Raw genomic sequence first — 13,465 nt, forward strand, 5'->3', positions numbered from 1 at the left:
CTAGTACGTAAAATTTTGTCATATAACTTAGTATGATGCACTGTACAATAGCAACAAAGTCTCAGTACACTGTTTTAGTAAAGTAAACTGTGTTGTGTTAGATCTGTGTGGTCAAAAGATGATTATTTACTGAAACTAACTAACAGCTTAATGTCGAACTCAGGTTAACGTTAATTATCAGCATCAAAACTGAGCATTATAGCCTGCCATTTCTTGTAGAACTTTCACCCTATTCTGCAATCCTAAAAGCACAAAAATTTTCATTACAGGATGGCAGATGTTATCCCTTTTTGATGATTACTGCTCTTTAAAGCAACAGATACATCCCAGTACACTATGGAAGGTGGATGCAAAAATACAGTAGGAATTCCGTGCTCAGTCACAGCGGAATCGGTCATCATCTACACGGCCGTTGACAGCACATACCCAGCTCTACCCTGGGTCACTTCCTCTGCGCTAGAGGGCAGTTGCCTTGTTTTGACAGGTAACTCAGTTTTCCGTCACATGACTGCCCGTCGTCGAATCATCATAGCCCAGACACGCGCAGTTTGCACGTCATATAAAGGCACACACGGAAACATTTTCCTGCAGTTGCGTCTTAGTGCACAGTTCCACTGTAAGTATTGTTTCCGATGTTACGTAATTTCTTAGTTTTATTGCGATTGATTCTTATGATGGAGTGTATAGACCATTCCTTGAAATTTTAAGGTGACTTAAACTGGATTTTGATTTGCAAGTGCGTATAATGACGAAGTAGGGCTATATTTTACTGTAATCTTAAGAAAAAGTTACGGAAAGTGTTGACTTGATAATAGTGAAAATACTCGAAAATAGTAATAGGCGTTGAGGTGTAACGCTAAATGTTTCGGGTCATCAGTCAAATTGCTCAGCCTTTTGAAAGGGTACTATAACGATGTGTAAAACACAAAGTTGTTAAGATTCTCAGACTACTTCTCTCTCTTTTAAGTGACGCGTCAATATATTCGCTCTGGTATATTCTTTACGTGCTACGGTAGTTAAATGCAAGGGGCTGAGTTCGAGTTCAGGTTCAGCTCGCAGTGTTCTGTGAGGCAGCTTTATGATACCATAGCTGTGCAGTGAAAGATTGTGATGCGATTATCTCGGTGGTGGAAAAATAAAACTGGTTATATTCATAACTAGTAACGGAATTTTGCCACAGAATTCAGGCTTCATTCTCCTGACAATTACCGAACCTGGAAGTCTTTTAAAGGAGGAAACTTTCTTCTCCCTAAGCTGCTTTATTCTTTAATTGGAGGACTACATTGTTACGATCGTGTGGTCATTTTAAAGTGGTACAGAACCATCTTTAGACATAAGATATCCTACCCTAGTACATCATACAAAAGCCCAATGCATCGTTGCAGAATGTGTGCTGCTGTGATGATGCATCTAATAATATGAAGACAACGAATGTTTCACAGGCACTACTTTAAAAATTCATGACTCGCACTAGCAAGTATTGACGAAATAAGACTGATAACCGAATAAAACAGCCTTGAGTGGAAGAAGAAATGGCTTTATTTCGCATTGAGACATGATCTCTATCTTGTTTACGCTTAGTATTAGTAGAAAACTACATTTCACCAAAAGCCTGAAACGCAGAGATGGAAAACTAGTAAATAGGAAAGAATAACCTAGTTACCGAGATACCCACTGTGTGTGACTTGTGTATTGGATCATAGTAGTAAAATATAGGAAACTGTTTCTTAGTCACACAGGACAACCACCTTCAGCCACTAATCGTGATATTTAAGGAAATGCAAGATGCATTTCAGCCTTGGGCTCATCTTCAGGTGCTTTAACAGTCCATGTGAGCTTTACACCATTTTGTTTCTTTTTAGTTGTAGACGTATGGTTCTGGAGAATATTTATGTACAAATACACAATTCAAACGTGGTGTGCCTTCGGCGGGTAATGCTCTTGCTATTAAGGGACTGCTCAAAACCCGCCTTCACGGCTTTGGACGGCTAAAATTCAACCCGCTTTCTGGGACAGGGTCCATGGTACATAACTTTCTAAAACCGTAATTGGTGGAACACACAGCATTCATGTCCACAAAACATGAGGCTGCAAAGCTCATACGCAGAATGTAATAGATTCTTAACCATTACTTACGCTGACTGGTTTGTTTTTCTAGGTGATTACCGGCAACCATGGATCTGCTTCCTCTGCAGTTTACCGCTCCTAGTGTGGTAAGGCATCGTGAATGTAAAAATACGGAATGTTTAATTTTCACTTAAAATACTATGGCAGAGAAGTTTAATATCGGTTGTTTATTGATGGTGCTCGTTTCCACATCATTCCGTTGTGGATAATTTAGCAGCTCCACATGTCTTACATGGCTTAACGTTGTGTAATGCTGACGTAGTAGTCAAAAATAGTGTAGAATGTAGAGCACGTATCTAGACAACCTACACGGCCATTTAACTGCTATTCAAGAGTTCAGCTTCTCGAGCCGCCTGCAACACGTTTAACACCATTGTTGGTGTGGTACTGTCGAAGGTAGTACGCAGTTTCATACAAACTTTTAATGATAGATGTGATGCAGAAATAGGCTACGGTTAAGATTCTGTGTTGAAGCTGACTTAAATTTCTCAAGTGTTTGTTTATCGACCTCCGTCTTTAGGTTCGCACCAAATAATCACTGAGGTGTGCCGACGCATTTTGCGTTCTATTGTTCATCAGCGGCTGTGTAGAACATACACGACCTCTGATTCCTTAATAAAAGGAGTAGAAATGTCTGATAGAACAAATAGCGCCTTCGTTCAGTTGCAGGCGGTTAGAGTATAAAAATAATTAATGTATTTAAATTGTTTGCAAATACTGGTACAAGAAAAATGTTTGCAGATTCGTTCAACTGACCTCACACGTCCGGTACCGTCGGTCACGCTAACAGCGCATGGCAGTATCAGCAGAATAAAGGTAAACCAACGTATCGTATTTCCTTTAAATGGTAAAATGTTTCTTCTACTACATAAGAGTTCACGTAATTAGTTGCCTTTCGGGAACCATAGATACTAAATGGACTCGCTATTCTGCTTCTGAGCGACTTTTTGTCGCCTTACAACGAATAAGAAAAAAGCTTAAACCGGCACTGGAGCAAAATAGTCCGTCCTCAGACAAAATACTTTTGTTGTGGCATAACACGCGACATGTTGTATTAGTAATAACTTGTATTTTTTACAGGGACTTAGCACTCAGATAGGATACAGCTACCCTTCTCAAGAAGCTGCCGTGCTGTTTGCCCCAGTTTTATTCAAATGTTGTCTATTCACACTTCATGACTGTAGCTTCTCACTCTGATTCAAAATGAGAACCCTCCCGTATCGAAATGAAATGCGGGCAAATGTGTGAATTTTTCCAACTTTACAACTGCATTTAGTTGTTTGCTGCGATGAATGAGCCGTAGCTTAATCTGCTTGAAGCACAAACCCAATAATTTGCATCGCCGCTTGCCGTAATCGCCTTGTATTCAGGCACAGTAAATTACTGTTTCCGAATGTCTTCATAGAAAATGACTCCCAGGAGCTAAGCACGAAACTTTGCCTGCCCATTAAAGACAGAGCAACAGTATTAACCCTGTTACCTACGTATTTTCTTGGCTGATTCTTCCACAAAACATATTTGCTACGTCTTTATAGACAAGGTAGTACTAAGCTTTCCTACTTCTGCAAATAACCTGAATTTGAGGCCCTGTTAACCTCCAAATGTTTAAACGAATGTCTAATCGTGATAGGCTCGAAATACAGTTGCATATTCGTGTTTCAGGTAACAGAGGCGCCACTGCAGAAAGATATTTGCGACGACCACGTCGAAGTTGAAGTCCATTACTGTGGCCTGAACTTCACAGACCACTACTTGCGCTTGGGTATAATAAGGAACAGACTCTTCCCGGTTATCATGGGCAGTGAATGTTCCGGCATCGTAACACGCGTGGGCAAAGCAGTCACCGATCTGCAGGTAAGACACGTTTTCTCCAGCACTTATTTAGTTTTCCGAAATAAAGCTAATGTTCTGATACTTTGTTACAGGCGGGCCAGAAAGTGCTCTGTCTGCAAATGCAAGGTGGTCTGTTTAGGCATGTTGTCCACGTCCAACGCAAGTACTGCTTTCTGCTGCCGGAAGATATTGGCCTGAAAGATGCCGTCAGTCTTGGACTAAACTTCGTTGTGGCCCACTTCTGCCTGTATGAATTCGGATGCCTTGCTAACGCGGATAAAGTATTTATGCAGTCGGTCGCAGGTAAACATCAATTACGTGATGAAATTTTTCACTACGCTCATTCTCGTATACTAGTGCAAATTTTCATTTTCGATGACTTAATCATAAGGTGGCAACGGTACTACACTTTCATATAGCATTTGCGGTGATGTCGCTGCGTTTGATCGTACGCTCACCTACCGTAGCGTAACAGTGCAACGACATCGTCTCGTACGACGTCGAGCATAAGTTAACTGGGACAGATAGGGAATTCAGGTATTCTTTTTCTTTCTCGTTGACATCAGAGTAGAAAACGTGACCAGCGATCGTGCTGAAACTGCCAGGGCACAAAATAAAATTGTCTGACTTTGACACGTTGTCAAACATCACGCTCGCCTGCCACAGAGATTTTCATTCAATCCTAACAGGTAATCTACCACCTGCAGTTACCAGACATTGCAACTGTAACTTATAAACAGAAAATATTTATGAAGCGCAGCAGTCATTAATCAGAATGACTCAAGATGGAGCAGTTGCAACAATTAGAGGAAACAGGCTGGTAATGCGGAAATGTTAGTTCAGAGTTACGTGTTGGGAAGGTATAGGTCCGCCTGACAAATTATAAAAATTGAACTTGCGTAGACCCATAAAAACAAGAATAGGAATAGCAAATGGAGACCGTGTATATGGTGTAATGATCGTTGTGGTAAATTAGATTGAAACAATTGAAATTAGTTCTGTATGACGTTTTAAGGGAAAATATTTTAAGTGATAAATTTAGCATTACGGTTAAGTCCTTTGGACAAGCTGCGCGAGTACCCTGTAAGATAATTGCTTAAAAACTTAGTGCGGTTGACTGCGGATAATTATTTAGCTATTTTAAATCGCTAATTAGCGTCCACCCATGGGCACAGTACTAAGCAAAAATCTGTAAGAACTTTCCTAAATTTTCATAAGCTGATGTTAACGGTATACGTCGATAAAATAAAAGTAGGTACACGGGATGCAGGCGACTGCGCTAATGTGGTACGTAGAATCTGTAATAGTTAATATAACTTCAATGGTGGTGTTTAGAAATGGTCTTAAACGTTTCCGACAACATAGGCATTAAAGTTCATCACAAGACGTTCAATGGACTAAGCGACCTGGTGAACTGAAATATTTTACTTTAAAATAAAAAAGCAGATACGCAGGACTCGTAATTGTACAGCATTACATTCACATATCAGTTTCGCGATTTCAGTATGGAATATTTGGATGTAAATCCCATTAAATACAAATAAAAATCCTACAACCAGCTGCAAAACTGAATTACAAGCTCCGGTATTAGCTCTTGTGGCCAGGTCTGGCAAACTCAGATTCTGTTACTCAGTACTTACTTGTATTACTTCAGCTCACTGGCGCTGAAGTCAGTTTTTAGTATCTTCGTTACTTCAGTATAAATTCCCGTCTCATTTCAGGTGGTGTAGGCACGGCACTCATCCAGCTTGCTCAGACAGTGGACAATGTCGAAGTTGTAGGAACAGCTTCTGAATCAAAGCACGAAAAGCTCCGTTCTCTTGGCGTGAAGCGGGTATTTCGTCATGACAACTATGAAACCGAAATATTGCAAGATTACCCTGAAGGTGTTGATATCGTGGTAAACACCCATGGTGGAAGCGATCTTGAGCAGTGTTTAAAAATTCTCCAGCCTGTCGGAAAGCTGGTACTGCTAGGTAAGTACAAAAGAGAAGCATTGCAGTAACAATAGTGTTGCCTCTTGCTACATTTAGAAGCTATTCTATGAACAGTAGTGCTGTCATAAGACTGAAAATTAAACAGGAGTCATTATGCCTTTGTGAATATAATAGCTCTCGTGCCAGAACGCTTTCCTTAGACCCCTGATGTGGTGTAGATTCGTTGTAAAACAATTTAGTATTTGCAGTATCGGCTAAATACTTCCTTGAATTAGTCTTGATCTCATAAACAGTACACGTTGCTAGTCATTATCTTCGAGAGACAGCTGAAGTGTCATTGGTATGACACAATGCATCGCGTAACGTAGGCAGTGTAGTGTTAATGATAAAGGGTTATGAATACAGGCAAAGAGCAGCTGAAATTCCATAACTTAGGACGGAATCTAAGGGGACATAGAATGAAACTATCATTCTCTCCATGTCTGCATAACCTATGTCAAATATATCAGCATTATAGTCTTGAGATGCCCCCAATTTTGTTACTTTGGGCGCATGGTGAACTAATCTTAGATGCCGTAGTCGGTATCTCTTTAACATTAGCTTTCTACTGGTAAAAGTTTATGCAGTCGACTAGTTCTCATCTAAGCTTCCAGTTGCTCAATGTCTCTTGTCCCCTTAATAGTAAACGTTCTTACATTCCAAACGCATAAAATTTCTACTTCCTGAATTTACGAAGCTCCGTTTAATTTCCATACTAACGTCTAGTCAACACTATAATGGTAATGGGGTTCCTAAACGGTACAGTTATACAAAATTTCTGATTTTAAGTGTATTAATATTCCTGTCATAAACATAATGTATCCGTCGAGAATGAAATAAAATTACCGCACTGTTACAACCCATAGTTTTAAAATGACGCAATAATGTAAGAATGTTCATTAGGAAATTCATCTGTGATAACGTGGCCTACCAACTCGTGTAGAAAATGCTGTGAACTCTTGTATTATGACTCTTGTATTTAGCGCCAAAGAGCTTCAAAAGTGTAACGATGGTAACGTAACCTCCACGGAGCATGTGATGACATGCAATACTGTGATAATGTTCGGGCGTCAGCAAAAGCGACAGATAGTCACTAATATCCACTACAAAATTGTAGGTCGAATATGTAATAGAGAATTTGAAGTCGAAGGTAACGACGGCGTAGTCCGACCAGTGTAGGAAAAACGGTGGGCTAGTAAGGGTGGAAAGCGGTGTTAGCCTTCCTCAACCTGTTACAAATTCGATAACCACGTGATAAATGTTGCTATTATGTACGCCGGCATTCGTTTCAGCTCAGTGCAGCAATAATTTCCTGGAGCCATTGTGCAGCAAGTGTGGCTCCCCTCTCCCAAATTGGGGAAGAGTTCTGGTAGCGTTAAATTAGGACGGTGTCGGTGTACTCATGTCTCAGTCCAGGGCAAGGCTGTCATATTTGGCGTGACACGTAGAGCCTTTTGTGAAGAAAAACGTATTGTTTCACTAGCAAGTTCGTCCCTTTGGCCTGATTCTCTAAGAATATATTCCGGCTCTGTTGAGATACATGTTTGTAGGATCTGTTGTATTTTGACGAGTTCAAAGTTACTGTACGGGCGATAAAAAACCCACTATTTCGCAGACAAAATTAGCGAATAGATGTCTTTCGACGGTTAAATAGGTTGAGATCAACTACGTGACTCAGCGCAACCGCATATTTCAGGAACATTTGCAGTACATTACGCTAGCCGTCTTACCGCGTGTGGCTGAGGGTACTAAATTTACTACGATGCTGTCCTAGGCGCTAAAGATTCATGGGCAGAAAAATTGTTTTCAGCAAGATATGCATAGGAGGTAGTGTACTGGTTAACTCATCTAAACGTTTGCCCTCGGAATCTGAACAGTAAGCATCTTGAAGCGTGTGCCACGGGAATTGAGAATCTGATGCTTTTTAACACATGAACCTGCAAAGAAACGCTCTACTTTCCTGTGGATATTCTTTCTTCCACCAGTCGTATCTGGTACGGGTGAGACTGGTCTAACTAGGGCTTTGTAAACGTGTGAAGAACTCTGCAATCCTTTCCCCAAGGACTTGTTAATCCTTTGAGTACCGGTGGTTTCCGCCTGATCACCATTTTTTAATAATACCTGTGCATTGAGTGTAACAGCTGATGCTGTTGACACGTCTATGGACACGAGGTACGAACGTAGTGCATCGTAGCAGTCACTTCCAGCGTTCAAAGTTCCAAACGGCGCAAGGATTCTGCTATATGACTAAGATCCTGTCGTTTTTATTGGTGATCATACTGATACACTAAGAGGGAGTATCATGAAGTTCTGATAAAACATTAGATTTTAGATCCATTTGTGCTTATTCAGGATTGTGATCAGTTTGAAGCATCGTCTTCATGACCGCAACGAGATGTGGACTTGTCTAGGCAAAATGCAAATTTGCTTCGAAATACATAAACCAAAATACTGAGTCACTGACAAATATCGGTGGTTAACACGAATGTCTGTTTACGTTCGAAAATTTCTTCTTGTATGTGATGTTACTGATAGCAAAAGTTACTTTGTGAAAAATTTTTCTGTGTTGTTGGGACTCAAAGGCTAATAGAAAAATAATGCTACAAAAGATACAAACAGCATTAACATGAATCGGGAAACGTAAAATAATTTGGAGCATGAAATGAAATTATTGAATGACACTATACTCGACAGGTTGTCCTCTCATTACTGGGCGATAACACCAAACGAAATGAATAACTGTTGGTCTTCCTTTCATCCGTAGTGTTAATTCATGCACGACAATTTTCCGTTGCTGCGGCCTCTTGTTTAAAACTAGTTGTTTATAGCCCCGTGTCTTACTTTCCTGCTTCATCTTATTGATACATTGAAAGCGTACAATGTTTCTTAAGAAATAGGTGTAGTTAGGCTGCAAGCATTCATGCTGTATTCTTTTCTAACATAGTTTGTTAATGACATTTTTTCAGGGTCGAACAGCACGGTTACATACTCAAAATATACATCATGGGGGTTAATGCGACCTAAATGGGATATCGGATCGTTGTCCTCTGCGGATGTAGTTAGTAAAAACTACTGCATAGCTGGAGTGAACATTGGCATATGGTTAGACCTTCATCCGGAGGCAGTGCAGCGATCTTTAAACGAAATATTTAAGCTGTATTGCAATGCCAAAATACAGCCCTGTATTCACGCAGTTCTGCCCTTTGAAAAAGTGAGTACACTGTGCTAAATATTTATAAACTCCATAGGAGAAACTTTCCTCTGTAACATTTGGATACTTGCAGGTGGCTGAAGGCATGACGCAACTATGCAGACGTGAGAACTTCGGAAAAGTGATTCTGGAGGTCAAGCAGAAGGCAGCAGACACACCAGCTGTGGAAGATCAAACTGCGGTAGTGCCACAGCCAGGAGTAGTGGAGGAGCCAAAAGAAGCTGACCCAGAAGTGAAGAAGGAAGACCCCGCGGCTTCTGCGGAACCAACGGTGGTCGAACCTCATCTGGAACAAGCAGAAGAGACGGTCGCAGAGGGTACAACTGATGTCAGCGCTCCTTGATAAAGCGCAGCTGGGAATTTCAGGCTATATGGTGCCGTCAGTACAAATACTTCAGCTAAAGTTTTAAGGTTTTAATGGCTCTTCGTGGTAAAACTTCTAACAGTAGCAATTGCATATTATCCGGTGCTGTAAATTTATAAAGCCAAAAGGCACTTTTAATGAGGTTTATAATAAACAAAAATTGAGCAGCGAGTTACTGATTTTGTGTGTGAAACACCCCACCCCACAAACGTCATGTAGTGAACATGACGTACATATCTGCATCGGTTCTCCGAAGATAAAACATGTCTATCTTTAGGGAGAGTAAGCTTAACCTGTAAAGCTAGACCAGTGTGTACAGTTCAGCCACCTTGAGTATGCAAGATTGGTAAGTGGAAGACACCATGCGAATGCTGGGTACTTCAAGAATTTGCAAATCTCTTTCGTGGTGATAGCACCTCATAGGTAATTCTGTTCCACTTTCTGCGGCCACTTTCCGTTCCTGTATTCATCTTCCAGACATTTTTCTGCGACACAGCAAGATTTTCCACATTACTTTCTTTGTGGACTGTAGGTTGCACATGACATGTTAAAGAAGTATATCCGTTGCTTACAGGAAATAGTTTAGTCTCAAAAAAATTAATGGGAATACTTTACTCCGTCATAGCGTTCTTCGATCATTCTTGTACAATGATATAGGGGTGTCGAACCTTTCCATGAGAAGAGAGCTAAGTTTTGGCAATTAAGTCTAATTGTTCGAGAAGAGAGGTATTTACTTCTGAAACGTAATTACTCATAGTAATTTCAGGCCGCGGAGCCTGTAATTGTAAGCTCATTGGCGTGGCATATACTTCGTGGTGCAAACATTAGATTTTCTCAGAGTAGTCTATCGTTGCTAAAATGTTTTTAAGCGGAAAATGTTCATCACTGCTTAAAACAAGTAACTCCAGTTTTTCCTATAAATATGCTGAATTGTTTCCGCCTTCTGTTATATTTGTGTACACACACTTTCAAGCGGAGACCTATTAAGTCTCTCGCGGCTTTATTCATGTTCATAAAGCAGTATCAGTTATGTAATCCCACTTTCTCTGTGGTGTCTGATACTTCAGCTGAAGGCTCTCCGTCATATTGTGGTCTTGAGCGTCTTCCTGAGCCTTTTGTATGTTTCTGTTCTATTCATTCGACATTCCATTATCTTCTACCACTTCCTCTCATTCCTTCCAGATTGGTGGTAGTGATGTTCAGTCGCAAGGGGGCACTGTTAAGTGGTGCATTCCCCAAGGGTCGGTGCTGGGGCTACTGCTGTTTCATATTTATATAAGTGATATGCTTTCTAGTATTACAGGTGATTCAAAGATATTTGTTTGCTGATGACACCAGCTTGGTAGTGAAGGATCTTGTGTGTAATATTGAAACATTATCAAATAATGTAGTTCATGAAATAAGTTTGTGGCTTGTGGAAAATAATTTGATGCTAAATCACAGTAAGACTCGGTTTTTAGTTTCTAACTCACAATTCAACAAGAACCGATATTTTGATCAGACAGAATGGGCATATTATAAGCGAGACGGAACAGTTAAAGTTCCTAGACGTTCGGATAGATAGTAAGCTCTTGTGGAAAGCCCATGTCCAGGATCTTGTTCAGAAACTAAATGCTGCTCTATTTACCATTAGAACAGTATCTGAAATGTGACAGTTTAACACGAGAAGTAGTCTACTTAGCATATTTTCATACGCTTATGTAGTATGGTATTTTTGGGGTAATTCTTGATTAAAAAAGGGTGTTTTTGGCTCAAAAACTGGCTGTTCGAGGTATATGTGGTGTAAGTTCGAGAACCTCTTGTCGACCCCTATTCAATAGTCTGGGAATTCTGACATTGCCCTCACAGTATATATTTTCTTTAATGTCGTTTGTTAGCGGTATTAGCTTATTCCAAACAGTTACCAACTTTAACTCAGTTAATACTAGACAGAAATTAAATCTGCATGTGGAATGCACTTCCTTGACTATTGTGCAGAAAGGAGTGCAGTATTCTGCTGCATCCGTTTTCAATAAGCTACCACAAGAACTAAAAAATCTTTGTGGTAGCCCAAGCACTTTTAAGTCTAAACTGAAGAGTTTCCTCATGGCTCACTCCTTCTATTCTGTCGAAGAGTTCCTGGAGGAGCTGAAAAAGTAAGAAAGTTCCAGTGTTACATTGATTTTCTTTATTTAAACTTACGACTTGTCGCCTGAATATTTTTGTTTCTACTATAGTGTTATAACTTCATGTATTGACTCGTTCCACGACCACGGAGATTTCTCCTTAATTTGGTCCCTCGGAACAATAATGTGGACACCTACCTTGATTCGATTGTTGCACTCACCCCTTTTTTAAGGTGGATACTGGCATTATCAAATTCTCACCGTCAGTACAAGGCATGGGGGAGTAAAAGGCGTTCAGGTCTACGTCTGCTTAATTTCAGTAAAAATGGAGGGGAAAAAGACCTCTGGATTTCAAAGTAAGACAACATAACGTGTAACAACGGACTGTAGCGGCCACACGAGGTTAGTCCTTCAGTTAGCGTCGTGACGCTCTTGCAGAGCAGAACGATAGAGCTCGAAAGACGTAATCAATAACGTCCATTGGCTAGAACAGTTGACAGCTGAAGTATCTTTAAAGATGTAGCACTTCATTTTATTCTTCTTTGCTAGGACAGTCTTCCCCATAAATGTTAGCATGCCACACTTCTCATTTTTCTTCTAATGGCAGTGGTTTTTGAAGGGTTATTTAGTAGAACGTTCCCGACCCAATCCACTTCCTGATATACTACAGCATTTATTCTTTTAGGTTACTTAATCATTCGTTGCCCGCTACTTACTCAATTTTTTATGTGCTTTCAATTAGTGTGAGCCATAATCAACTATACATAACACGCTGACTGCCGCGTGGCAACAGCAAAGCCCCACACACAAAGCAAAACTTTGCTAAATTAACCCAGATGTCAACAGATATCTGCAGTAACCTTGCATCGATACACGTATGACGTAGCTCGTTACAAAGGGGTAGAACAGTCTATCGAGTCTTAGAGCGCTGCGCCGATACGTGGTAGCGGATCGGTGCTGTTGTAAACGAAGTCTGATACTTTATCATGCGATGTTTACTGGCTAAAAAAAGAGCACCGAAACTGAAAAATGTTGACACATGTCTTAACAATGTGCTGTAGTTGGACTCTGCCATGTGACTAGCACATACCTCCACTAGAACAATCAACCATTCTGAACAGGGAAACTTCATTACAATGACACACCTCCAAACGCTTTTGAATTGCCTTTGCACTTAGGTGAATGTATGGCGTAACACGGTAATATTTAATACGGTTGTATGACTAAGTAACTGTGAGCGATACTGACGTAATGCCATGTATGAGTGGTCAATGAAAACAAACACGTAACTTCTAAAGCTGATACCGTTTCGCCAAAATAATTCACAATTAGTTTCCCGCACAGTAGGTGGTCAAATGGCCGGTGAGCCGGATGCACACACATTGCCCTAACTCTTACGGGAATCCATAAAGCCGCGAGTAATGAGTGTAATGGGCAGGGGCACAACAAATATAGTGCGGGACAAGAAATTGGGAACGTGGGTCTCACGGGACGCATGCCAGAGATAAATCCCTGCAGTTGCATTATCCTCTGTATCCTTGGTGGCTCAGTGTCTGCCAGGTAAGCGGGAGATCCCAGGTTGGAGTCGCGGTCGGGGCACACATTTTCAGCTGTCCCCGCTGACGTATATCAGCGGCTGTGTGCAGCTAACGGTACTCATTCCATCGTATTGATTTAATTGTAAATTCACTAACGAGTTGCACGGTCAACGATGGTATCTGATACCATATTCATAAATATACCATATTCATAAATATACCATATTCATAAATATACCATATTCATAAATATACCATATTCATAAATATACCATATTCATAAACACACTTATGTCAAATGAATTGACTAA

The 13,465-nt window shown here is 40.5% G+C and overlaps 1 protein-coding gene across 2 annotated transcripts in view; it reads left to right on the forward strand.

Annotated features, from left to right (window-relative positions):
- Positions 1–9,647, forward strand: part of LOC126481292 (synaptic vesicle membrane protein VAT-1 homolog) — an 87,746-nt gene extending 78,099 nt beyond the window's left edge. Inside the window, exons 1-8 of one of the 2 annotated variants that reach the window (XM_050104933.1) lie at positions 596–616; positions 2,159–2,213; positions 2,869–2,943; positions 3,790–3,981; positions 4,053–4,263; positions 5,682–5,936; positions 8,903–9,147; positions 9,221–9,647. In XM_050104933.1, coding sequence (XP_049960890.1) covers positions 2,175–2,213; positions 2,869–2,943; positions 3,790–3,981; positions 4,053–4,263; positions 5,682–5,936; positions 8,903–9,147; positions 9,221–9,490 — 1,287 coding nt within the window. In that variant the 5' untranslated portion in view covers positions 596–616; positions 2,159–2,174 and the 3' untranslated portion in view covers positions 9,491–9,647. Of the gene's footprint in view, positions 1–595; positions 617–2,158; positions 2,214–2,868; positions 2,944–3,789; positions 3,982–4,052; positions 4,264–5,681; positions 5,937–8,902; positions 9,148–9,220 lie in introns of those variants that run through there. The other variant, XM_050104934.1, reaches the window with a different exon arrangement.
- The last annotated feature ends 3,818 nt before the right edge of the window (positions 9,648–13,465 follow it).

This window comes from Schistocerca serialis, chromosome 5 (genome assembly GCF_023864345.2).
Source record: "Schistocerca serialis cubense isolate TAMUIC-IGC-003099 chromosome 5, iqSchSeri2.2, whole genome shotgun sequence".
Classification (NCBI taxonomy): Eukaryota; Metazoa; Arthropoda; class Insecta; order Orthoptera; family Acrididae; genus Schistocerca; species Schistocerca serialis.